Source organism: Pan troglodytes, chromosome 2, assembly GCF_028858775.2.
Source record: "Pan troglodytes isolate AG18354 chromosome 2, NHGRI_mPanTro3-v2.0_pri, whole genome shotgun sequence".
Classification (NCBI taxonomy): domain Eukaryota; kingdom Metazoa; phylum Chordata; class Mammalia; order Primates; family Hominidae; genus Pan; species Pan troglodytes.
In genome coordinates, this window is record NC_086015.1 from 62,388,336 (window position 1) to 62,412,875 (window position 24,540).

Genomic DNA, 24,540 nt, shown 5'->3' on the forward strand with positions numbered 1-24,540 from the left:
TTATCTCTCATTTACTCATACTTTGGGGTGATAAAGTTTCTCCACAACTCTTCACTTATGGCCTTTTTAATATACTGAATTTTATGCTTGCTTCAGTGTAATTTTACCTTTTAAAATGGGGACTTTCAATGTGCATCTTATTTCAAATGCAAACATCCCCATGTATTGATGTTGGCTTATGTTGGGCAGAATATGGTCAGACATCATTTCAGTGGGCGGTTTTTCTGGATTCAAGTAAACAAACAGAAGAAAGCACATACAGCTTTTTGGCAGTGAAATAATTTAAAACAATATCCGTAAAACAGACCAAAAAGACTCAAACCTCAGAATAAAACTGTGACCATGATTTTCAGTGTCCAATTACCCTTTTGACAGATAAATGAGTTCCTGCTGAAGAAAGATAAATATAATACACATATGCGGAGTTGGACACATATCTGAGTCCAATAGGAACATGTCTAAGTGAAAAAAAGCAGAATGCAAAATTATATATGCCATATAATATAATTACAAGAAATGTTTGGAAAACAGGATTGCAAGTAAATATGCCAAAATGTTAATGGTGATCCCCAGGTGGCAGAATTATAGGTTATGTCTTTTTCTGTTTCTTTGTTTTGTTTTGTTTAATGTTCTGTACTTTCCAAGTGCTCCACAAACAAGCACATGTAGGCTATCTAAGCGGAAAAACAGAAAAAAGCTGCTTTTTCTTTTTTTTTTGAGATGGAGTCTCACTCTGTCGCCCAGGCTGGAGTGCAGTGGCGCGATCTTGGCTGACTGCAAGCTCCACCTCCCGGGTTCACCTCATTCTCCTGCCTCAGCCTCCCGAGTAGCTGGGACTACAGGCGCCCGCCACCACGCCCGGCTAATTTTTTGTGTTTTTAGTAGAGACGGGGTTTCACCGTGTTAGCCAGGATGGTTTCGATCTCCTGACCTTGTGATCTGCCTGCCTCGGCCTCCCAAAGTGCTGGGATTACAGGAGTGAGCCACCGCGCCCAGCAAAAGCTGCATTTTCTAAACTTTTTTTTTTTTTGAGATGGAGTCTCGCCCTGTCACCCAAACTGGAATGCAGTGGCGTGATCTTGGCTCACTGCAATCTCTGCCTCTTGGGTTCAAGCAATTCTCCTGCCATAACCTCCCGAGTAGCTGAGATTACAGGCACGCGCCACCATGCCCGGCTAATTTTTGTATTTTTAGTAGAGACGGGGTTTCACTGTGTTGGCCAGGCTGCCAGACTTTTTATAGTGAGCATATTTCGTGGAAACAATGAAGAAAAATCACCATCTTATTTTAAATGCAACATCAGATTAGCAGCCATCTAGGGAGACAGCATACAACGAAGGGAAAGAAGCAGGCTGTTGAAATGTTGGAAACTGGGCAGAGAGAGAAAGAACTCAGTCTCTGTTCCTTAGACTTGAGAAGGAACCCAGGCCCTGCCCCTTCCAGTGTTGAGACCTTGAGTCTGTCATTTCTTTTTTTTTTTTTTTTTTTTTTTGAGACGTAGTCGCTCTGTCGCCCAGGCTGGAGTGCAGTGGTGCAATCTCTGCTTACTGCAAGCTCCACCTCCCAGGTTCACGCCATTCTCCTGCCTCAGCCTCCTGAGTAGCTAAGACTACAAGGCGCCCGCCACCATGCCCGGCTAATTTTTTGTATTTTAAGTAGAGTTGGGATTTCACTGTGTTAGCCAGGATGGTCTCGATCTCCTGACCTCGTGATCCGCCCACCTTGGCCTCCCAAAGTGCTGGGATTACAGGTGTGAGCCACAGCACCCGGCCGAGTCCATCATTTCTTCTCTTGGGTTTCACTTTCGCCGCTGAAATAAAGGGGTTGAACTAGATGACTTCTGAGGTCTCTTATAGCACAAATGTTTTGTAATTAGAATTTTACTGCCCATTGTTGACCTTGGAGAGACTTACTGTACTCCAGGGGACAGCAGGGGGTTGAGACAAATTGAGGGTCTGTTGAAAGCTTAGAACTCCCTAGGATACTGACTGGAATATGGTTGAAGGCAATTTACAGATCATGAAGATCTGATGTTGGAAGTAAAGAGCAATGAACAGATTGAGGTTGAAAGTTTTTCATTCCTGTCTTAGCCCAGGGCCTTTGTATGTTCTGTTTCCTCTGCCTGGAAGTTGCTGTAAGCTTGTGGCCAGTGCCATCTCATCCCCTGACGTGGTGGCTCACGCCTGTAATCCCAGCACTTTGGGAGGCCGAGGTGGGTGGATCACGAGGTCAGGAGATCGAGACCATCCTGGCTAACATGGTGAAACCCCGTCTCTACTAAAAATACAAAAAATTAGCAGGGCGTGGTGGCCGGCGCCTGTAGTCCCAGCTACTCGGGAGGCTGAGGCAGGAGAATGGCGTGAACCCAGGAGGTGGAGCTTGCAGTGAGCCGAGATCGCACACTGCACTCCAGCCACGGCGACAGAGCGAGACTCCATCTCAAAAAAAAAAAAAAAAAGTTTTCCCTCCAGATAAAAGCTAGTTTTCTTGAAACTGTAATATAGTTTGTCATGTAATTTTGGGCTCTAAATCCCAATTTGGGAATCATTCCCTGCTTTCCATTTTCTTTCTTTTTTTTTTTTTTTGTTTTGAGACAGTCTCACTCTGTTGCCCAGGCTGGAGTGCAGTGAGCCGAGATCGTGCTCACTGCAACCTCCACCTCCCGGGTTCAAGCGATTATCCTGCCTCAGCCTCCCAAGTTGCTGGAATTACAGGCCCCCACCATCATGCCTGGCTAATTTTTTTGTATCTTCAGTAGAGATGGGGGTTTCATCATGTTGGCCAGGTTGGTCTCGAACTCCTGACCTCAGGTGATCCACCCACCTCAGCCTCCCAAAATGCTGGGACTACAGGTGTGAGCCACGGCGCCTGGCCTCCCCTTTCCATTTTCACTCTGCAGTTGTGCATGGAACTCCGGGGACTCCTCTGCTGGCTGTCTTGTTCTCTTTTCCTTCTATAAGGAACTCAAGAAGGGAATCCATAGGGCATGTTAAAGAGGAAGGTAGTGAAAGTGAGATGATGAGGCATCCTGGCTTGAAGTCATCAGTGTGGAGGTGTCTAGGAAATCAGTGGCTTAGAGACTTCATTATTCCATGTGTAGTATTTTTTTCCCTACCTTCTAATTAGCCATTGGAATTCTAAATTTTCTATTCTGTAATTGGTAAACAGTTTAGAAATTCTAGGAGAAAGCTGAAAGAGAAAGTAAGTGTCTCTTGAATAATCTTTTTTAAGAGACGGGGTTTTAAAATAACACATATGTTGCATAGTCTGAGTACCTTTAGGAATTTTTTTGTGAGATCTTAAACTTAGGGCAGGAAAACCACCTCCGGTCTGTCTGACATAGCAGGGACATTATAATTGCAGCTGTTGGCAAAAGAGCTCTTTGTTTCACCTGACGGTTTGAAAGAACTGATGGGATGTCTGGGCAGAGCAATACATTTAAAAAAGTGAAATGAAGCTTGACAAACTGGATACGTTGAAGCTTGGAAGCCACAAAGTTCAAAACAGATACTTTATGAAATTCACTCTCACATCCCCACAATGAAAGAAAAGGAGCCAGAATATTGGGATTTGAATCCAATGATGTCAGATGTGACTCCTTTCTGAGTGATGTGGACTCAGCTGGGGCTGCTGCTATGCGGTAGTGCAGGCAAATCTGTCGATACTGGGTAATGGTATTTTAAAAATCCTTGCTCCATATACAATCAGTTTGATAAACAAAAGCACTTTTCTTTCTTTAATTGAAAAAAAAGTAGTAAATGAACACTGTAAACATTTCACAGTAGAGAAATAAAAATTAATGAACCAACCCACTCCTAGAAATGGTTATTGTTAAGCAGTTGGTGTGAGTCCTCCCAGACATTTTTTCTGTGCCTGTGTAACCATATCCCGGGCTAAGACAGCAGGTTCTCAGATAACACTGTTTTGTTCAACATTGTTTGGTTGTAATGTTGATGAGAAAAAAATAAATCTGTCCACGACCAAGGCCACTGTGTGAATGGAGTTTGCACTTTCTCTCCATGTCTACGTGGATTTTCTCTGGGTACTCCAGTTTCTTCCCACATCCCAAAGACATACAGGTTAGGTGAACCGGCATGTCTGCATAGTCCCCATGTGAGTGTGGGTGTGTGTGAGCGCACCCTGACATGGGATGGGTTCCGGCCACCTGAGACCCTAAACTGGAAACATGGCATAAATAATTACCTTGTTAAGTTGGCAAAATCTCACCAATGCTAAGCATTATAATTGCTTAAGTAATTTTCCATTTCTTCTGGATTCTTTAATTACATTTTAATATCTATATAATTGCTTTAAGTAATGAATGTTAAGTGCAAAAATACACCAAGTTAACAACAGCTACCCTCCAAAATAATTATCTTGTTTTTATTAATCCTTCTTAAATTATATATAGGTAATATTTATTTCAATGTTTATTATTAGACATGTTTTAGGTCTTTAGAAGTTTGCTGATGTTTTTGTGACCAGAAATATGCTGTAGGAAGTTAATTCTTGTTTATATAAATTAGCCTGGCCGGGCGTGGTGGCTCACGCCTGTAATTCCAGCACTTTGGGAGGCTGAGGCTGGTGAATCACTTGAGATCAAGAGTTTGAGACCAGCCTGGCCAACATGGTGAAACCCCATCTCTACTAAAAATACAAAAATTAGCCAGGCGTGGTGGCGGGCACCTGTAATCCCACTTACTTGGGAGGCTGAGGCAGGAGAATTACTTGAACCCAGGAGGCGGAGGTTGCAGTGAGCCGAGATTGTGTCATTGCACTCCAGCCTGGGTGACAAGAGCGAAACTCTGTCTAAAAATAAATAAATAAATAAATAAAATTAATTAATTAGCCTATGGTAAAATTAGTCTTGTTATTCATTTTGCTTAAAGTCCCAGTTTGTAAGAACCTATAGACAACATTAAGTGATAACTTAGCATACACACACGTAAATGAGATGATATTCTGCAACTTCATAAAATAGTTTCAGGGAAGATACATCAGTTGTGTTTTAGGTAATATATTACCCTTTATTATTTATTTATTTATATATTTATTTATTTATTTATTTTTGAGACAGAGTCTCACTCCATTACCCAGGCTGGAGTGCAGTGGTGCCATCGTGGCTCACTGCAACCTTTGCCTCCTGGGTTCAAGCGATTCTTGTGCCTCAGCCTCCTGAGGAGCTGAAATTACAGTCGTGTACCACCATGCCTGACTAGTTTTTGTATTTTTAGTAGAGATGGGGTTTTGCTATGTTGATTAGGCTGGTATCTAACTCCTGACCCCAGGTAATCCACTTGCCTCGGTCTCCCAAAGTGCTGGGATTACAGGCATGAGCCACTGTGCCCGGCCTACCCTTGATTTAATTCATCATGTCCTTGAACCAAAAAATAAAGTGATTGGCTTGGATGTGCAATAGCTAAGTGATGTACTTTCTTCATATGTATGCATTTTATTCAGCTAAAAAAGAAACTGCTATTAGATAAAGCCTAACTGTATAAATGAGGCAAATGATGTGAAATTTGATTCTTATTTGGAAATGAATTATGCTGTGATAGAAAATTTACTCTGTGTATGCTCTGACATATTTTCGTAATTATATTTGAGAAATTGGCAATTTAGAATTATCCGCCAACCTTTTCATCTTGTCCAGTATCAAGTTCAAGGTCTTCATTTGGCTGCATCATTGTTGTTTGAAAAATACAGAATGGAACAGTTAGGTTTGCCCAATTTAATGGTTTAGATTACATCCTTTTCTAAATTCAGGATGCCCTTCTCTTTAGACCTTACCCTCGATCAATACACATGCCACTGGACTGCTCTAATATAAGCACAAGTCTAGAATAGTACTACTCTTTGAAAGTGACTTTGCTCATTAAATTAAAATGCCAATCTCATGCTTTGCTTTTTATGTTTAAAAAATAAACTCACAGTCCCAGCTACTCGAGAGGCAGGCTGAGGTGGGAGGATTACTTGCAACCAGGAGTTCAAGTACGTAGTGAGACCCTATCTCTTTCTAAAAAAAAAAAAAAAAGAAAAGAAAGAAAAGACTAAAAGTTTTAAATAATGTGGAAAATGATAGTAGATTGAGTACCTGTATTTACTTTTTCTCCCTCCCGAAATCAGTCTAGAATAATAGTGGATTGTTTATATACACAAACACACTCTGAAGGACAAACAGAACAGGAGAAGAAAAAACCACAATAAAACACTTTAAGCTGAAAATCCAGTGGGTGAGAGCTAACTGATTAAGCAAATGTAAGAAGGCAGAATTCTGAGATGGGAAGCAGATAATCTCATTGGGTCTCAATTTATATCACAGAACCCCTGGAAGGTTCCAGCATTGGCAGTACCAGGTGCTGCCCCCAGAGTGGGGTGAAGGTCAAGGAGTTGCAAGTCTGTTTAAGAAGCAGTCAGATCCCCAAATCTCCCATGTCCGTACAACTTATGCCTGCCCTCCTCCCTCTAGCAAAAAACTGTAAGTTTATTTTCTGGAGAGGGTCAGTCTTTAGGCTGGGGTATGCAGGCACATTTGAAAACATGTACGTACTATACGTGAGGACCCCACTCCCTCCCTAGCTTCCTTCTTCCTCTCAACTCCCAGAATTCTGGCAGTCAGACTTCAGACTTTTCAGGCAGGATATTAGAAGATTGTTTTAGAGGAATCTGTCCTGCCTAAGAGGAAAGAGCTAAAGGTTTGTCCAGTAAAACAGCTGCATAGGGTCATCTGGTAAAATAAAGCCCACAGTAGATAAATCCCAGGGCACTCACCCAGAGGTTCCAGTCAACTTTTGGTGCCCCACTCTTGAATATGGGCTGATAACCAAAGGGTCACCAGACTCCTACAGGACTCATTTTTGTTTCTTATTTAAATGTTTTCATTGGATTTGGACTTCATTTTTCTTCTTCTTCTTTTGTGTGTGTGTGTGTGTGTGTGTGTGTGTGTGTGTGTGACGAAGTTTCGCTCTTGTTGCCCAGGCTGGAGTGCAGTGGTGGGATCTCGGCTCACCGCAACCTCTGCCTCCCAGGTTCAAGCGATTCTCCTGCCTCAGCCTCCTGAGTAGCTGGGATTACAGGCATGCATCACCATGCTCAGCTAATTTTTTGTGTTTTTAGTAGAGATGGGGTTTCTCCATGTTGGTCAGGCTAATCTCAAACTCCCGACTTCAGGTGATTCGCCTGCCTCGGCCTCCCAAAGTGCTGGGATTACAGGCGTGAGCCACCGCGCCCAGCCGGACTTCATTTTTTTAAGGAGTATGTAGACATAACTAGTCTGATCAGATATTAGCGTATATATTTTGGTAGCCCTTTATTATTATTAGTAGTAGTAGTAGTATTTGAGACAGAGTTTTGCTCTGTTGCCCAGGCTGGAGGGCAGTGGTGCAATCTTGGCTTACTGCGGCCTCCGCCTCCTGGGTTCAAGCAATTCTCCTGCCTCAGCCTCCTGAGTAGCTGGGATTACAGGCACCCACCACCTTGCCTGCCTAATTTTTGTGTGTTTAGTAGAGACGGAGTTTCACCATGTTGCCCAGGCTGGTTTTGAACTCCTGACCTCAGGTGATCCACCCACCTCAGCCTCCCATAGTGCTGGAATTACAGGAGTGAGCCACTGCTCGCGGTAGCCCTTTATTTTTATACCTAAGAACTAGTTTACTTTTTCTCCATGTTCAATACTTAGCTTTGGTAAAAATTTGCCGTGTTCTTCCTTATCTGTTTCAGAAGCATTAGAGTTTCACCTACTTGGTGTAAGTTGCTCTTTAATTGTCTTCCTGTGGATATGTTTTGTAGGACTCTCTGCTTTTTCTAAATTTCACTGCTCACATCCCACAACATTATCTTCCCATAATTCTGGCAAAAAGGAGACCTGGGATACCTCTGAAGTGTGGCCCTTAAATCCCAGTTCCTGTTCATACCTGACTCCCACCAAGAAAGACTTTTAACTCGAAAGTGACCAAAACAAATAGGAAAAAAAGGAACCATCAGGAAGCAGAAGGTATGCAGTGAGAAGAATGCTTTAGACTCTTGAGGAAGATTATCTTTTGTCTTCTCAGAGAGATAAGAAATGGTATTACATTCAAGGTGCTATTAAGGAAGAAAAAGAATAGAAAAGAGTACTTACAAATAAAAAGTAACAGTAGACAACTATTTAGAAGGGCTAAAAGATAAAGGAAATACTCTTTAAAAAAAAGAAAAGCGAAATACAAAAATTAGTCAGGCATGGTGGTGCACATCTGTAGTCCCAGCTACAGGTGTGTACCACTTGTAGAGGCTGAGGTGACAGGATTGCTTGAGCTCAGGAGGTCGAGGCTACAGTGAGCGGTGATCATGCCACTGCACTCTAGCCTGGGTGACAGGGTGAGAACCTGTCTCAAAAACAAAACAAAAAGAGCAGAAAATTAAAAAGATAAAATTACAGGAGCAGTCCAGGAAGTCCAACATTGAAAAAATAGGAGTTTCAGTAAAAGAAAGCAGAAGGCATGGAGGGGAAGAAATAATGACCTAACAATACAATAAAAGGCCAAAGAACTTAAGGAGATTAGTTTTTAGTTTGAAAGGACTGAGTGCTCACCATGAGGGATGAAAACAGACACATGAAAGTCACAAACTGAGGTCATAGAGAAGATCCTGAAAGCTTATGGGAAAACAACAACAAAAAATGGATCAAGAATCATTATGATTAGCTGTGTGTGGTGGCGTGCACCTGTAGTCCCAGCTACTTGTGAGGCTGGGGTGACAGGATCTCTTGAGCTCAGGAATTTGAGGCGACAGTGGGCTATGATCACGCCACCACACTCCAGCCTGAGTGACAAAGCAAGACCCTATCTCTTAAAAAAAAAAAAAAAGGCATCAATATGCTTGAACCTTTAACAGCAGCACTATAAACTAGAAGACAACCAAATATTTATTTAAAATTCTGAAGAAAGGCCGGGTGCAGTGGCTCACGCCTGTAATCCCAATACTTTGAGAGGCCAAGGCAGGCAGATCACTTGATGTCAGGAGTTCGAGACCAGCCTGGCCAACAGGGTAAAACCCCATCTCTACTAAAAATACAAAAATTAGCCAGGTGCAGTGGCACAGCTGCTTGGAGGCTGAGGCAGGAGAACTGCTTGAACCCGGGAGGCGGAGTTTGCTGCACTCCAGCCTGGGTGACAGAGGGAGACTCTGTCTCAAAGTAAGTAAGTAAATAAAGAAATAGAAATAAAATTCTGAAGAAAATGTATCCCCAACTTAAAATTCCACATCAACACTAGCTATAAATCAAGTATAAGGGGAGGATAAAGACATCCTTATATATGCAAGGTTTCAAAAAAATGTATCTCTTGCTCTCCTTTTTAACACCAACAGAGGGCCAGGCGCGGTGGCTCACGCCTGTAATCCCAGCACTTTGGGAGGCCGAGGTGGGTGGATCACGAGGTCAGGAGATCGAGACCATCCTGGCTAACATGGTGAAATCCCGTCTCTACTAAAAATACAAAAAAATTAGCTGGGCGTTGTGGCTGGCGCCTGTAGTCCCAGCTACTTGGGAGGCTGAGGCAGGAGAATGGCGTGAACCCAGGAGACAGAGTTTGCAGCGAGCCGAGATCGCGCCACTGCACTCCAGCCTAGGCGATAGTGTGAGACTCCATCTCAAAAAAAAAAAAAAAAAAAAGCCAACAGAGGTTACACTCTACCAAAAACAAGGGAATTATGTACAAAAAATGAATGTAGGGGATACAAAATGGGGTTTAGTATGACAAAAGCAAAAACATCTCTAGGATAAGGATGAAAGGAGGTCCCAGGATGCCACCTTTGCAGCAGTGTAGGGACCGCCAGTCCTGCTTGGAGTAGGTTGTTGGACTCTGGAAGGTACCCTTCAAAAGATAAAACTGACGCAGCTGTGTATCTGAATGTGTTGAGAGAAGGCTTGGATGGAGACTTTCAAGTTGAATAGAAAACCAAAAAAAAAAAAAAAAAAAAAAAGACTACAAGTTGCTGTAAAGGAAAAGTAAGCATGGCTCTAGCTCAGTTGTGAATATTATTTACTTAAGGTAAATGTGAATATTGTACCAAATCAAATTATAATATAATGATGTCAGGAGGATTAGGGACAGGATGTGTGTGAGATGAGGTTAGGATTGTGAAAGAGAACTTAATCCTCATCTTCCATAATGGGAAATCTACAGATAATGCCTAAAAATGAAAAATCAAGCCATGACAGTATGAGCATTCCCCATTGTCAAAAGATCAGCTGAGACTCGAACGTGGCTGTCTTAGGGGAGCAGAGAATGGTTATGTCACCTGGTAGCAGGGGTAAGGGGTGTCATGGGACTGCCAGTAATAATTTAAGAAAGTGAGTTACTCTTGAAATTATGTTTTTATGTAACTTTAGTAAAAATAAAAGCACATTAAAAAAATAAAGTTTTAAAATTACTCTGCCTGGCCAGATGTGGTGGCTCATACCTGTAATCCCAGCACTTTGGGAGGCTGAAGCTGGTGGATCACTTGAGGTCAGGAGTTTGAGATCAGCCTGGCCAACATGGTAAAACCCTGTCGCTCCTAAAAATACAAAAATTAGCTAGGTGTGATGTCACATGCCTGTAGTCCCAGCTACTCAGGAGGCTGAGGCAGGAGAATCTCTTGAAGTCAGGAGGTGGAGGTTTCAGTGAGCCAAAATTGCACCACTGCACTCTAGCCTGGGTGACATAGTAAACTCCATCTCAAAAATAAAGTAAAATATGCTTAATACAGTATTTTATCAATTCTAAATGCAGTTTTTCACAATTTTTATATCACTGAAATTAGGATGCATCTAAAATCTGCATTGTCTTAGGTTTAATGAAATATGATAGGTCAAGATTTTTGTGTTGATTCTTATTTGTGGATGACATGAGTGTAACTTTTTTTTTTTTTTTTTTTAAAGATTGCAGGCCTAAGTCTACCTCTTCCTCCCAAAAAATTGATTGGTAACATGGATCGTGAATTCATAGCTGAAAGGCAGAAAGGTCTTCAGAACTATCTCAACGTGATCACAACAAATCATATCTTGTCTAATTGTGAGCTGGTTAAGAAGTTTTTAGATCCAAACAACTATTCCGCAAACTATACTGGTAAGCGAAGGAATCTGTGAACTATGGTCACATGGCTAAAGAGGCACTGTCCCTTGCTGGAGATAACGTACGTGGGAGAAATGTTTTCTCAAAATGGGGATGTGTATACATTTGTTATAGCATATTATGAATTTACTAAGATTTTCTTGATTGTAGTTTACTGTAGATGTATAAGAAGAAAATAATTTACTTCCAAAATATTTGTAAAGTCTGCACAGAAAAATATGGAAGAGAAATTATTGTATGTATACTTATACTCTTGCCTTTATTGTCTTCCCTGACAGAACAGAGAGTAAGTAATCTACAATAGGCCAGACGCGGTGGCTCATGCCTATAATCCCAGCACTTTGGGAGGCCAAGGCGGGTGGATCACCTGAGGTCAGGAGTTTGAGTCCAGCCTGGCCAACATGGTGAAACCCTGTCTCTACTAAAAATACAAAAATTAGCCAGGCATAATGGCACATGCCTGTAATCCTAGCTACTCGGGAGGCTGAGGCAGAAGAATCGCTTGAACCCGGGAGGTGGAGGTTGCAGTGAGCTGAGATAGCGCCACTGCACTCTAGCCTAGGCAACAGAGCAAGACTCTGTCTTAAAAAAATAATAATAATAATTAATCCACAATAATGCATACAGTAATTTTTATATTACTTTTGACCTCTAATCAACACCTTATACATACAATAATCTTAATCTGATTTGTATTTGGCTCTGTTTTTGTATTTACAATATGTTGTGTGTTCTGTTTTTTCTGGGAATTTACTTTAAACACAGCAGTGATTCAGAAGGGTCCTCTCTGTGTCTTCCTATTTGCTCCCTGAGACCCACTCAGTGCAAAGCATAGGAGGTCATTCTTTTCCGAATCTTTCCTGGATCAGGGCAGCCGCCAAGGTACTGTGGTTGAAAGGGCTTCTCTTCCAGTACCGATTACACTCAAAGCTGGCATGAATAACCTAAGCCTGATGTCAGCAGAATGAGAAACTAAATATTTAATACATTCTGGTGTCACTTTGAAAAGAACAGTAGAAACCATTGTTTCACCTGATTTGTTAAAGAGAAACCATGCTTTAGAGACTTTCTAAGTGGAACTATGGATATTGTTACTTTGCTTGCTAAGAGAATACACCATATCAGATAATTGAGTCCTTAAAACATTGCTTTTGAAGTAATTAGAGAGAGGCAGTTTTATTCCTATTTTATTCCTTTTATTTATTTATTCTTACCCATTCATTCACCAAAATATTCCTATTTCAGAGAGGGGAAACAGATGTCTACTTGGCAGGCACCAAGTTTTTCTCCACAGTAGAATCACCTGGGGAGCGTTAAAAAAATTTCTCATGCCCAGGCTGCGTGCATGCTGATTAAATCGGAGTCTTGTGGGTGGAGCTTGTAGTCTGTAAAGCTTCCCAAGTGATTCCAATATGGAGCCAAGTTTGAAAACCACAGCCCTTGAGGCTGGTGACTCACAGTGTGGTTCTCTGACCAGCAGCATTGGCATCACTGGGAGCTTGTTGAAGGTGCAGAATTCAGTCCTCATCCCAGACTTCCTGAATCAGGATCTGATTTTAACAAGGTCCCCAGGTGATTTGCACGCACATTAAAGCGTGAGAAGCCTCGCGCTAGGATGTACCTGCCATTTCCTAACCGAAGTGCTCTACAGGGCTAAGGAAAATGCCTTTCTAGAGTGTAACCAAGAGAAGGAAAGTTTATTTCAAACTCACACTTACTGTAAGTTACCAAATGGAGCATTGAGTTGTTACAAGGATTCCATTCCTGCCTTCACTTGTTTTTTTGTTCACGGAAGAGAAAAGATAGCACAGATAGGACTGGGGCTCTAGGGACAGCTTGAATTCTGTCAAAGTAGCATCTTTTGTGGCTTTCATTTCTCAGTGTTTCACCTTGATTGTTCCCAAAATTGTCAGACAGCAGGCCATCTGGACTGACTTGTCAAATCAGCCCTAACCCAGGCCCACTCGGTGGTTTATCTCCCTCATTCCCTGCGAGTGCCTGCTAATGTTCTCCTGAGGGCAAGCATCAAGGTGTAGTGTAATGATGCCATTTATTCAACAAATGTGATGTGTGCTGGGTATTGGGATGCAGGCACAAATAAATGTGTTCCTTGCTCTCAGGGAGCTGGTACCAGAAGTACATTGAGTCCCATGGGGTCAGAGCTAAAAGGGATCTTAGAGCAGATGTATCATGTCTAACCCTCTCTTTTCATGAATGAGTTCACCTAAGGCCCCCAGAGAGGGAGGGCCCTAGCCAGGATTGCACATTTGTGTGACTTTAGTCTGGTCTGAGTGTTTAAGTTAAAATGCTTTGTAGCTCCTAGAAGGTTGTCTATTCTGACAGTTGTCGGTTCTCTGCTTTTTTCTGTACCTGCCCCACATGCTGTTGTTGTCTTTGATCTCCACTCCCCCTCCCCACCCCCAGGCCTCCAGCATGGTAGACAGTCAGGAGTCCAAAGCAGATGTGGGCAGGGGTATAAAAAGACCACCAGAAACTCCTGCCGGAACCTGTGCTGGCTGCTATTCAGAGGGCACAATCCCGGAATTAAACAATAGGTGATGGATGCTGTTTTCAGAGAGATGTTGATTTATTTCACCCTTTGAATGAAATTTCGGAGTTTGTCTAGCCTCAAGGCTGACGTACCAGCCACCTCAGGAAAAGGAAGCATAGGCTGCCCCCTCCATGCCAGCTTGACAGGACCATTCCTGAGATTCACAGCATGGCCCACGGAACATACCCTGCACGCCTCTCACCTTGTGGCACTTCTCTAAGCAGGGCCGCTTTCCCTGTTTGTTTTTTGAGCAAGGGTCTCACTCTGTTGCCCAGGCTGGAGCGCAGTGGCACTATCCCAGCTCTGTGCAGCCGTGACCTTCTGGGTTCAAGTGATCCTTGCGCCCCAGCCTCCTGAGTAGCTGGGATTACAAGTGCACACCACCATGCCCAGCTAATTTTTTCATTGTTTGTAGAGAGGGGGTTTCACTATGTTGACTAGGCTGGTCTCAAACTCTTGAGCTCAAATGATCTGCCCACCTCAGCCTCCCGAAGTGCTGGGATTACAGGCATGAGCCACTGTGCCTGGCCCACTTTTCCCTTTTAATGTGGATAATGTCTCCACCTCTTCTCATTTTCCACATGGTCTGCAGTCACCACCCAGCTTCATTTCAGCAGGATTTGAGTTCTGTGTTCAAGTGGTGGCCAGAATCAGCAGAGCACTTTTCCTGGTCCTTGCTCTGATGGAGGGTGAGGGTGTCTTGTTGGAGGGGGACTGTGATGGCATTCTGCTCCCAGGGGATGGCTAATCGGGAGCTCTCAGGACATTGGAAGCTTCCTTCTCTCTTCCCTGGGTCCCCAGCCTGGGACTGCTGAGCCTTTGTTTCTTTTCCAGTTTTTCTCCAGAAGAGCCAATCCTCAGAAAGGAAATGTAGACCCTTGGTCTTCTGTGAGGGAGTTGTGAGGTGTTCATTTGAATTAGAAAGTCTAATTGAGGGCCAGCTGTTGTGCAGGGAAAACAGGTATCTCCTGGTCCTGAGAAGTTTGTGTTGAGAATCTATCTCACACATATATCCCCCTTACTTTTTTTTTTTTTTTTTTTTTTTTTGAGACAGAATCTCACTCTGTTGGCCAGGCTGGAGTGCTGTAGCGTGGTCTTGGCTCACTGCAACCTCAGCCCCCCAGTTCAAGTGATTCTCCTGCCTCAGCCTCCCGAGTAGCTAGGATTACAAGCACCTGCCACCATGCCAAGCTAATTTTTTTGTATTTTTAGTAGAGATGGGGTTTCACGATGTTGGCCAGGCTGGTCTTGAACTCCTGACCTTGTGATACGCCCACCTCGGCCTCCCAAAGCGCTGGGATTACAGCCATGAGCCACTGCACCTGGCCTACAATATTCATCTTTTTAACAAGGTACTTCTATCATTTAAAAGCCTCACTGCACTGTAGCCATCTTCCTGCCTCAGTCCTTATACCCTCTTGGAGTAAGGGGATTTTAATGTCCATGCAAAAGTCATTTGAACCGGAAATCAGAGGCCTGTATCATGGTCCCAGCTTTGTCATTAGCAGCATTTCCTCTCAGTGGGCCCACATCCTGACCTATAAAACAAGAGGCTGGGGAGGGGGAATAGAGCAGGGAGTGCTGAAGTTGCCCTTTTAGGCCTAAAGCCCCAGGAATCCCTTGAAAAGGTAGGAAAGTAGTGGACTCTGGGATATAAAAAGGGAGAGAGTGGAGAAAGAGGACTATATTTAGAACAACAGCAGGGTATTTGGTGAGGTTGCAGGCCTTTCTGCAGTGCAATCTGCTGTAGTGGACTAGGGGTCTGGACCCTAGCTCCAGTCCTAGAGGAGTCAGTGTTTGTTCCCTGCAGTCATTCCATGGGGCTGCGATCGAGGAATTCAATGACTGCTCGCACTGGGGGCGCCTGGTACAACTGAGCTCTGTGGGAAGCACAGGATGGACTTGAAGGCTGTGCTCTCCATTTCCTGTCTCCAGCTTGTTTATCAGCACTTTCTGAGCATGCAGTTTTTCCACATGTGTCAGTCAGTTCCTGTGTCAGAACTAGAGGGCAGATGCCTTCCTTCTCATGGATTTCATGTTCTAATGGGAGAGAGTTTCCACATCTGCTGAACACAATTGAACCCTTGGTTCCTGCTTCATCAGATATTTATTGAGCATCTACTGTGTGTCAGGTGCTATGTATGCAGCCAGGAGGAAAGAATAATTCCCCCACTTCCTACTCCATGACAGTTACACAGGGAGATTGACAGGTGATGGCTGTGGCAGAGTAAATGTTAGGGAGCACCTTGGGGAAGGGGGCGGGGGCATGGATGATCCACACCTAAAGTTGAAGGAAGGCTTCCCAGAAGAGTTCATTCCTACACGGAGATCTGAGGGGTGAGTAGAAGGTAGCCAGGCCGAGAGGCAGTGGCCAGTGCTCTGGGCAGAGCAGCTTGAGAAGATATATCCTGGCTTTACCCTTCCAGCCAGAGCATACAGTCTAGGTGGAAGAGAGTAGCCCTAATAGAGGACATTCACAGGTAATCCCATAAGAGAGGGACACACAGAGCACTGGGAGTGTACAGAGGAGAGAAAGGAGGAGAGAGGGAGAGAGTCCTGGCTAATGGAGCAGAACATCTGGGCTGAGTCTGGGCCAGATGGAAAATGCTGAGGGAGTGGGGGCAGGCCAGTCTTTAGGGGCCATGGTAGGCAAATCTCAGAGTGCAGAGAGACCCCACACACTGTGGGAGATAAAGCCAGAAAGGTAGGTTAAAGCCAGAGGTTGGTTGAACACTCGGTTTATGTTTGGTCTTGATTTGGGCAAGGAAGTGGGGAACCAGTAAAGGCTTCTAAGCAAAGGAGTAGATGTTTAGGACTGAAATGTGTTGCCCGAGTCTGGGGAAGGAGGGGGTTATTATTTGGCACATGATAGTCATGCAGTTTATTTGACAGTAAATCACAGTTCAGTGGGAAGAAATTATCCTTTCTCCAATTCCCTGACCCTAAGTGAAAAAAGCTATTTCACAGTCCTCAGTTTATCAGTGAGAAATCCAGTATGTTCCATCTGTTCACAGCTATTTCCCCTATTCCTAAAACAATGTATGGCACATAGTAGCATACAGTAGATATTGCTGAATAATGATTTTGTAGGGAATTCCGTGTCACTGTCGGTCTTTTAGAATGACATTGTACACATTAGAGAATTATTTTTCATGCTCCTTCTCAAAGTTGATATGAATGATTTTCACTTAATTTCCTTTTAAGTTTCTTTATGTTCGAGTTACTTTGGAAATACTAAAAACACTTTATATTAACATGAATTATAGAAGAAGTACAAAGTTCCCAGTGTTGATAATGAAAGTCTGTGTGTTTCTGCTGCACCCAGATCTTCCAGATGGTTTGTCACACTCTGGGGTAGTTAGAACAAATGTGAATGGAGCCAGTTTTGTATTTGGTCATCACATCACATGTTTTCTTCTGAGTAGATGCCAGTGACACTTTACATATTGAGTCAGTAAACAAATAGCTAGTAAATTGTTTTCTTCCCTGATCTCTTAACTCAAAATGTACTATAAAATATATCCAAATGATATTGTTTGCCAAGCTCTTGACATGTGAATTCTAAACAAGGTCATTTTGACATATGGAGAGCATTTCTACTGAATCCCTCATGCCTCACCAGTCTGCTTGGAATGTAATTAATGCTAGGCAGAACTGAAATTCCACAGTGCATTTGGAGGATTGCTGTTTGCTTTCAGGGATCTGGAATGGCTTCATTTACTCACTGCAATGAGGGGAAATGGCAAATTACAGATGTTGCTTTTTACAGGAAATGTAAAAGCACAGCTATTTTCATAATTTCTTAATGCAAAGAACTTTAAAGAACTTCCTTTCTTATTGTCTTCTTAAAAGGGGGAAACATTTTCATGATAAATGAACAGAAAAAGAGGATGGATTTTTTTTTCCCAGTAAACAGGCACTCGGAGACTTTCCACAATAGAACCATGTTGTTGCTGTACACTGGCTTTTATTTCTAGTATATATTTAAGGCTAATCACTTTTTTGTTGATGAAAGCTATAATTCCAGATGGGATAAATAGTACTTGGAGCAACATTAAATACTGTTTCCAGCTGACTTTAGAACATGTTTTGAGTTTTGGGCTTGGGTTGTGGTCTGGTGCATATATTGAATTCTTGGCTTAGACCAGCTAGATTACATATTTTAGATTTTCCAGTTTTGAAAAATATACATTTTCACATTATTAATAATTTTTAAAATAAACTTTACATTTTAGAATAATTTTAGATTTACATAGAAATTGCAGTGGGCTGTGTGCAGTGGTTCATGGTTGTATTCCCAGCACTTTGGGAGGTCGAGATGGGCGGATCTCTTGAGCCAAGAGTTTGAGACCAGCCTGGGTGGAGATGGCAAATACCTTGTCACTAAAAAAACAAACAAACAAAAAAAAAAAAAACCCACACACACCAGAAATTAGCCAGGCGTTGGGCAGGTGCAGTGGCTCATGCCTGTAGTCTCAGCACTTTGGGAGGCCGAGGTGGGCGGATCACCTGAGGTCAGGAGCTCGAGACCAGCCTGAACAACATGGAGAAACCCCGTTTCTACTAAAAATACAAAATTAGCTGGGCATGGTGGCGCATGCCTGTAATCCTAACTACTCAGGAGGCTGAGGCAGGAGAATTGCTTGAACCCAGGAGGTGGAGGTTGCGGTGAGCCGAGATCGCACCATTGCACTCCAACCTGGGTAACAAGAGTGAAACTCCGTCTCAAAAAAAAAAAAAAAAAAAAAAAAAACAATTTAGCCAGGCATGATGGCCCATGCTTATAGTCCCAGCTATTCAGGAGGCTGAGGTGGGAGGATCACTTGAGCCCAGGAGGTTGAGTTTGCAGTGAGCCGTGATTGTGCCACTGAGTTCCAGCCTGGGCAACAGAGTGAGACCCTATCTCAAAAAACAAAAAACAAAACTAAACAAAAGAAGTTGCAATGATAGTACAGAAAATTGCCATATACTTCTCACCTAGTTTCTCCTAATGTTAATATTTTATATAACCATAGCACATTTATCAAAACTAGAAGTGAATATTAGTAATGTTACTATTAACTATGGGCTTTATTCGGATTTTACCAGTTTTTCTGCTAGTGTACTTTTTCTATTCCAGGGTCCAATCTAAAATCCCACATTGCATTTAGTTTGTGTGTATTTTCTTTCCTTATTGTTATTATTTTTTGGTAATTAAGTTTTTTAAAAAGGTCATAGACTATAAGGATTTCATTTACAAGAATAATATCTTCAGCATATGGCCCTTTCCTGATATGTCTGACTAATGGGTTTCTAAAATGTCTTTGCAGAGATTGCCTTGCAACAGGTTTCCATGTTCTTCCGATCAGAACCAAAGTGGGAGGTGGTGGAACCTTTGAAAGACATAGGTGAGACATTGGCACGCTCATTCTGTTAAAAAGACAGATCACAGAACTGGATCCTTAGTCATGCTTTCTGATACGTACCCCAGGAACATGCTTAAATGCAGGTGACTTCTTTTTCTTTTTGCACATCCACTGCTTGAGGATACAGCTGGTAACTTTTAATACTTAATGAACCTTGGTTAAAGCCCCATCAAAGCATTTGGATGGTAATAACTTTCAGAAACACCATTCCTTCTTCATCTATCTTTTTCACTAAATCTAAACTGAAGTGCTATTTTCCTGCCTTTTCCGTGAATAATTTCTTCATTTACTGTTTCTTTTTAAGTATAGCCTTTACTATGCCAACGTTATCAAATGGTTCTTTTACTCGTGCCTATGTAGCTGCGAATAATATTGCCAAACTTAATTTTTCTTGATTACCTAGTCAGTGAAACATATCAGTTGTTGCAAAAATTGTGCAGCTCTAAGCACATTTTTGCTTTTATGGCAGGTTGGAGAATAAGGAAGAAATATTTCTTGATGAAGATTAAAAATCAGCCAAAGGAACGGCTAGTGTTAAGCTGGGTAAGCTAGCTTTTTGCTTTGGTCTCCTTCAGTGACTTTAGATGGGTTAATGAAAGCAGATTTGACAAGAGAATTACAAAATCGTACTGTGCTCTTAAGTGATGATGTAAAGGCTTCCTTGGTCCATGTCAAAGAAAAGTCATTTTGAGTCATTTTCCTGTGCATTTGGTTATATAAATGCAATTATATTTGGTCAACTAGTAAACATTTGGAAAGAATCAAGAACAGCTTAAAATAACTCTCTGGAATCTCTTTAGGGTTTATAGTTTTGGAGTTTACTTCCCAAAAAAAAAAATACTTGGGCATTACTTTATCTCTTTGACTTTGAGAGTTTTAGTGATAGATTTGGTTAGTGGAATTAGATAAGATTACAGTTAAGTCTGGTATTTTTACACACTGCTTCTCCAGAAAGGTCTTGAGGCAGCCAGACTTAGTGTTGTTTTCGTCTTTGGTTTCCAGTCATATTTTGGATAATAAAATTAAAGGGAAAGACAAGGAATTTTTCTTTTGGTGACCAAAACAGTACCCTGATATTCCCTTCCATGTTTTCAGGCTGACCTTGGCCCAGACAAGTATTTGTCAGATAAAGATTTTCAGTGTCTAATCAAACTTCTGCCTTCTTGTTTGGTGAGTATAAGTCTTTCTTTTATTCTCAGTGCTGGTGATAGAGTCACAGTATTTTTTCTGGGTGAACATGGACAGAAAAGCTGGAAAAGAGAATGGGGAGATACAGTGGATTTCAGGTCAGACTGAAATTGTGTAGGGCTAATCTCTTAGATCATAGGCTATTTGAAATGGCATTCATGACATCTGCACACCCATGAAACATAGTAATTTAAATACAGACTTTGAATTTTAAACAAAGATGAGAGTAGGGAAGCAGCTACTTCTCCCAGCCTGTTGTTCTTGGTGAAGGTATTTATCTCAGTGGAACTAAAAGATACTCTTTCCAGCCTGAGAAAACAGAACTAATGAGGATTTAGATAAGCTGGGTGAAGAAAAGGCAAAATAGCCATTTTTCTATCTGAGTTACTACCTTCACAGGCTAACCAGATGACCTTTAGGAATACATGATATTATTTACGCTACTACACAGCTCTAATCCAGGGCCTTCAGTGCAAAGAACCACATTGATATATTTCAAAATATGTGCAGAATGTCTTCAGCAAAGACTAATCTGGCCAGGAAATTGAGTTAACATTGACATTCTTTATCTTGTCTGCATGAAGATGTAGTTCCCTGGAATGAATCACTAGTGAACTGAACACAATTACACTGACTTGTGCACTTGGTTTGGCAAGTTTGTTTTTGGCCATATAGTGTCTTGTCAAGCTAGCAAACCAAGCTATTAATGAGGTGCAATGTGAGGCCAAAAAGACGCTTTAGTCTTAGAGCTTGATTGGTTGTGTGACATAGGCTGCCAGGACCTAGTTCTAAATTTCTTTTTTTTTTTTTTCCAAGGTGGAGTCTCTCTTTGTCACCCAGGCTGGAATGCAGTGGTGCGATCTCGGCTCACTGCAACCTCCACCTCCTGGGTTCAGGCGATTCTCCTGCCTCAGCCTCCCAAGTAGCTGGGATTACAGGTGCATGCCACCACACCCAGCTAATTTTTGTATTTTTAGTAGAGATGGGGTTTCACCATGTTGGCCGGGCTGGTCTTGAACTCCTGACCTCATGATCTGCCTGCCTCGACTTCCCAAAGTGCTGGGATGACAGGTGTGAGCCACCGCACCCGGCCCTAAATTTCTTTTAATAGAAGTGCTTCTTTAAAAAAAGAAGCACATAAAAATGGTGCATATTAATTGTAGCAAAGTCAGAAGGCAGATAAGCAAAAATAAGAAAATAAGCCGAGCGCGGTGGCTCATGCCTGTAATCCCAGCACTTTGGGAGGCTGAGGCAGATGGATCACAAGGTCAGGAGATCGAAACCATCCTGGCTAACATGGTGAAACCCTGTCTCTACTAAAAATAGAAAAAATTAGCTGGACGTGGTGGTGGGCACCTGTGGTCCCAGCTACTAGGAAGGCTGAGGCAGGAGAATGGCGTGAACCCGGGAGGCGGAGCTTGCAGTAAGCCGAGATCGTGCCACTGTACTCCAGCCTGGGCAACAGAGCAGACTCCGTCTCAAAAAAAAAAGAAAGAAAAGAAAAGAAAAGAAAACTCACCAGTAATCCCAGTCAACCAGAAGTATGAACCAAAATGTTCAGTTGTTACTTTTTAAGAATTTTTATGATAAAAAAGTAAATTATATATGTAGTGCTTTAAAACCTGATTTTTTTTTCATTAATGGTGTACCATGAGCATCTTTAGTTGTTAGTAAATATAGCATCATTATTATGGGCTGTATAGAATTATCATTGGCCATACCTTAGTTTACTCAATCTTCTATTGACATTTAGATCACCTCCAGCTTTTTGCTCTTATTTTTTAAAAAAGAAAAAAGCCATAGTGAACAATTTTTGCTAAACATTATACCCATACTTAATTTCTTAAGGTAAATACCTATAATTAATAACCAATGTGTAAGGAGATATTGTGACACTACATATTCTGTTCTTTTTGAAGCCCACTAGCATTTTAACATTTAATGTGATTTTCTAACTCTATTATTCCTTCCGTATTTACTTATCAGTTGGCATTCTACTCTAAAGAGCTTCTCTTCTCCCTTTTTAAAAAATTTATATTAGTATGTACTCAAGGATTTTTATTCTACCCATTGTGTTTCTTTTTGGGGTGTTGAAAATGTTCTATAATTAGATTGTATGATGGTTGTATAACTGAATATACTGAAAATCATTGACTTGTACAGTTTAAATGTGTGAATAGTAATGGCATGTGAATTATATCTCAACAAAGCTGTTAAAAAGTCAGCAGCAACCATTTTGATGTGATGATCAGGAGAACTTCATGATCAATTACTCTATTTTCCTGGGTACACCTTTCCACCCCCCAACCTGCTGCATGCCAGCCTCCAAAATCCCTGCATAGCTCAGCTCCCATGGGTTTAAATTTTCATGATACTCCTTTGAGCTAGTGAACATTGTAATACCTGTCTGGACCCAGTTTGTTTCACGTGATCAGAATTCCAGGGAAAAACAGCACTTTCCTTTCACTCATTAAATAATTTGTCTTTTCTCCACCCCAGTTGCTTAATGTCAGTTTCTCCATCTGAGGAGGACACTGTGAATCTTTATGTTGCAGAATTCTATAGAAGGGTAGGAAGATTCATGCCAGCTACTGTGGAAAGGGCTGAGATTCCAGAAGATGCTACTTTTGCCTGTTTTCTGGCTAGTATGCTTCTTGGCTTGGCACCCAAACAGCAGTGCGGAATGTTAGGCAAAGCTGTGAGCAAAGACACATTGATCCTGGTCTCCATTTGGCTGTTCTGAGATTTGGCTGTATTCTTTACTGACTTACAGAGACAGGATATTAACACTATTATCCTCAAAACTCAGACATTTTATCTCTTCCACCACACTTTTGCCTGAGCTATGAGAGTGCACACACCAAAGAGGACCCCTTCACTTGTGGAGTTTACCACATCCATTATCTGTCTCCTGTTTTCCTTTGTTCCTACAGTTTATGTCCCTTCCTCCATCTGAAGAAGGAGGAACTAGCTGGTAACTGAATAACTTGAAAATGCCATGTGTTCAGGGAATATCACTACATTCGTATGCAATTAAACCACCACAGTACTACTTGACTCTGCATAACCAGATCCTGTATTTAAAAGGACCTAGATCCTGACGCAAATCAATGTGAATTTCTTTTTTGTTTTGACAGCACCCTTACATCTATCGGGTTACCTTTGCCACAGCTAATGAATCCTCAGCGTTGCTAATTAGGATGTTTAACGAAAAGGGAACATTGAAGGATCTGATCTACAAGGTACCTGTGCAAGTTCATGGTCATAAGGAATTCTCAAGTTCCTTTAGAACCTGTTATTGATACTTAGTCTCTAAGACTCCAGAGGCTAGGCCCTGAGGATTTGATGTTAGTTTTGATTTTATTTGGAATTTATTTTTATTCATGCAATAAAAACTCTACTTAGTTTGGTTAAAGAGCATTCCTTTTCCCATGTGAGGAAAGGTTGAACATTTAATAATTATGTCCATTACATGGCAAGCTGTTCTCTTAGGTCAGTTTTTAAGTTTGTGTTTTGCGCTTAACAAAGCAGTACTGAAGAATTCGAACAATATGCAAGACTTTGGGGTCTGCTAAGGGCAAGACCAGGCACATCTTCACTGGGCTAGAGAAGGGATGGAACCTGGGTCAGCCTCTTTCTATCAACAATGCAGACTGTTGTATTTTAAAAACTCACATCTTGCAGCTGGCCATCTCTGGCGCCCCTAGCCTCTGTAGAATCCTGCCTGGTCAGGGAGTCTGTGTGCAGATATTGGCCCCTCTGCTGCTTTCTTACGTGTTCTTTGTTCTTTTCCAAAGGCAAAACCAAAAGACCCATTTCTAAAGAAGTACTGCAACCCTAAGAAGATTCAGGGCCTGGAACTCCAGCAAATAAAAACATATGGACGGCAAATATTAGAGGTAAGAGGTACTTTTGTTTAAGTTGCATTCAAATTTCATCCAAAATTGCATTATTCACCTGGAAAAGTTCTTAAGTAATATCCAAAATTACTTAAGTTGTCTGATTACTTATAAACTGATTGCATTGTCATATTTTGCCTCAAAAAGTAAATATTTGAGACTAAGGCAACAGTCACTTAAGTCTACAAAATTCTTAAAGCTTTAGCTATTGCAATTTAGTGTCTGAGTTTTAAGAACTTTACTGTGTGGATACCAACTTTTATATTATCTTTGGTTGCTCTTTATCCCCATGCCAAGGTTTTTGATTTTGTTATGTCATATGCATAGCCATATGGCTCCCTTACAGAAGTATAACCAACAGTGAGAAGCCTTTCCGACATCACCCTCTAGATCAGGATTCTCCA

General features: G+C 41.8%; 1 protein-coding gene across 37 annotated transcripts in view; it reads left to right on the forward strand.

Annotated features, from left to right (window-relative positions):
• PXK (PX domain containing serine/threonine kinase like) overlaps nucleotides 1-24,540 on the forward strand; it is a 93,216-nt gene that overhangs the window by 38,800 nt on the left and 29,876 nt on the right. For 30 of the 37 annotated variants that reach the window (XR_010155261.1, XM_001174103.7, XM_009445723.5 and 27 more), the window contains 6 exons: nucleotides 10,901-11,087; nucleotides 18,954-19,031; nucleotides 19,519-19,592; nucleotides 20,145-20,219; nucleotides 23,375-23,479; nucleotides 24,035-24,136. Coding sequence is in view for 36 of the 37 variants with exons in the window: in XM_001174103.7 (XP_001174103.1) it covers nucleotides 10,901-11,087; nucleotides 18,954-19,031; nucleotides 19,519-19,592; nucleotides 20,145-20,219; nucleotides 23,375-23,479; nucleotides 24,035-24,136 (621 nt within the window). In the remaining variant the exon portion in view is untranslated. The remainder of the gene's footprint in view (nucleotides 1-10,900; nucleotides 11,088-18,953; nucleotides 19,032-19,518; nucleotides 19,593-20,144; nucleotides 20,220-23,374; nucleotides 23,480-24,034; nucleotides 24,137-24,540) is intronic. The other 7 variants (XM_024355538.2, XM_063805949.1, XM_063805950.1 and 4 more) reach the window with 1 other exon arrangement.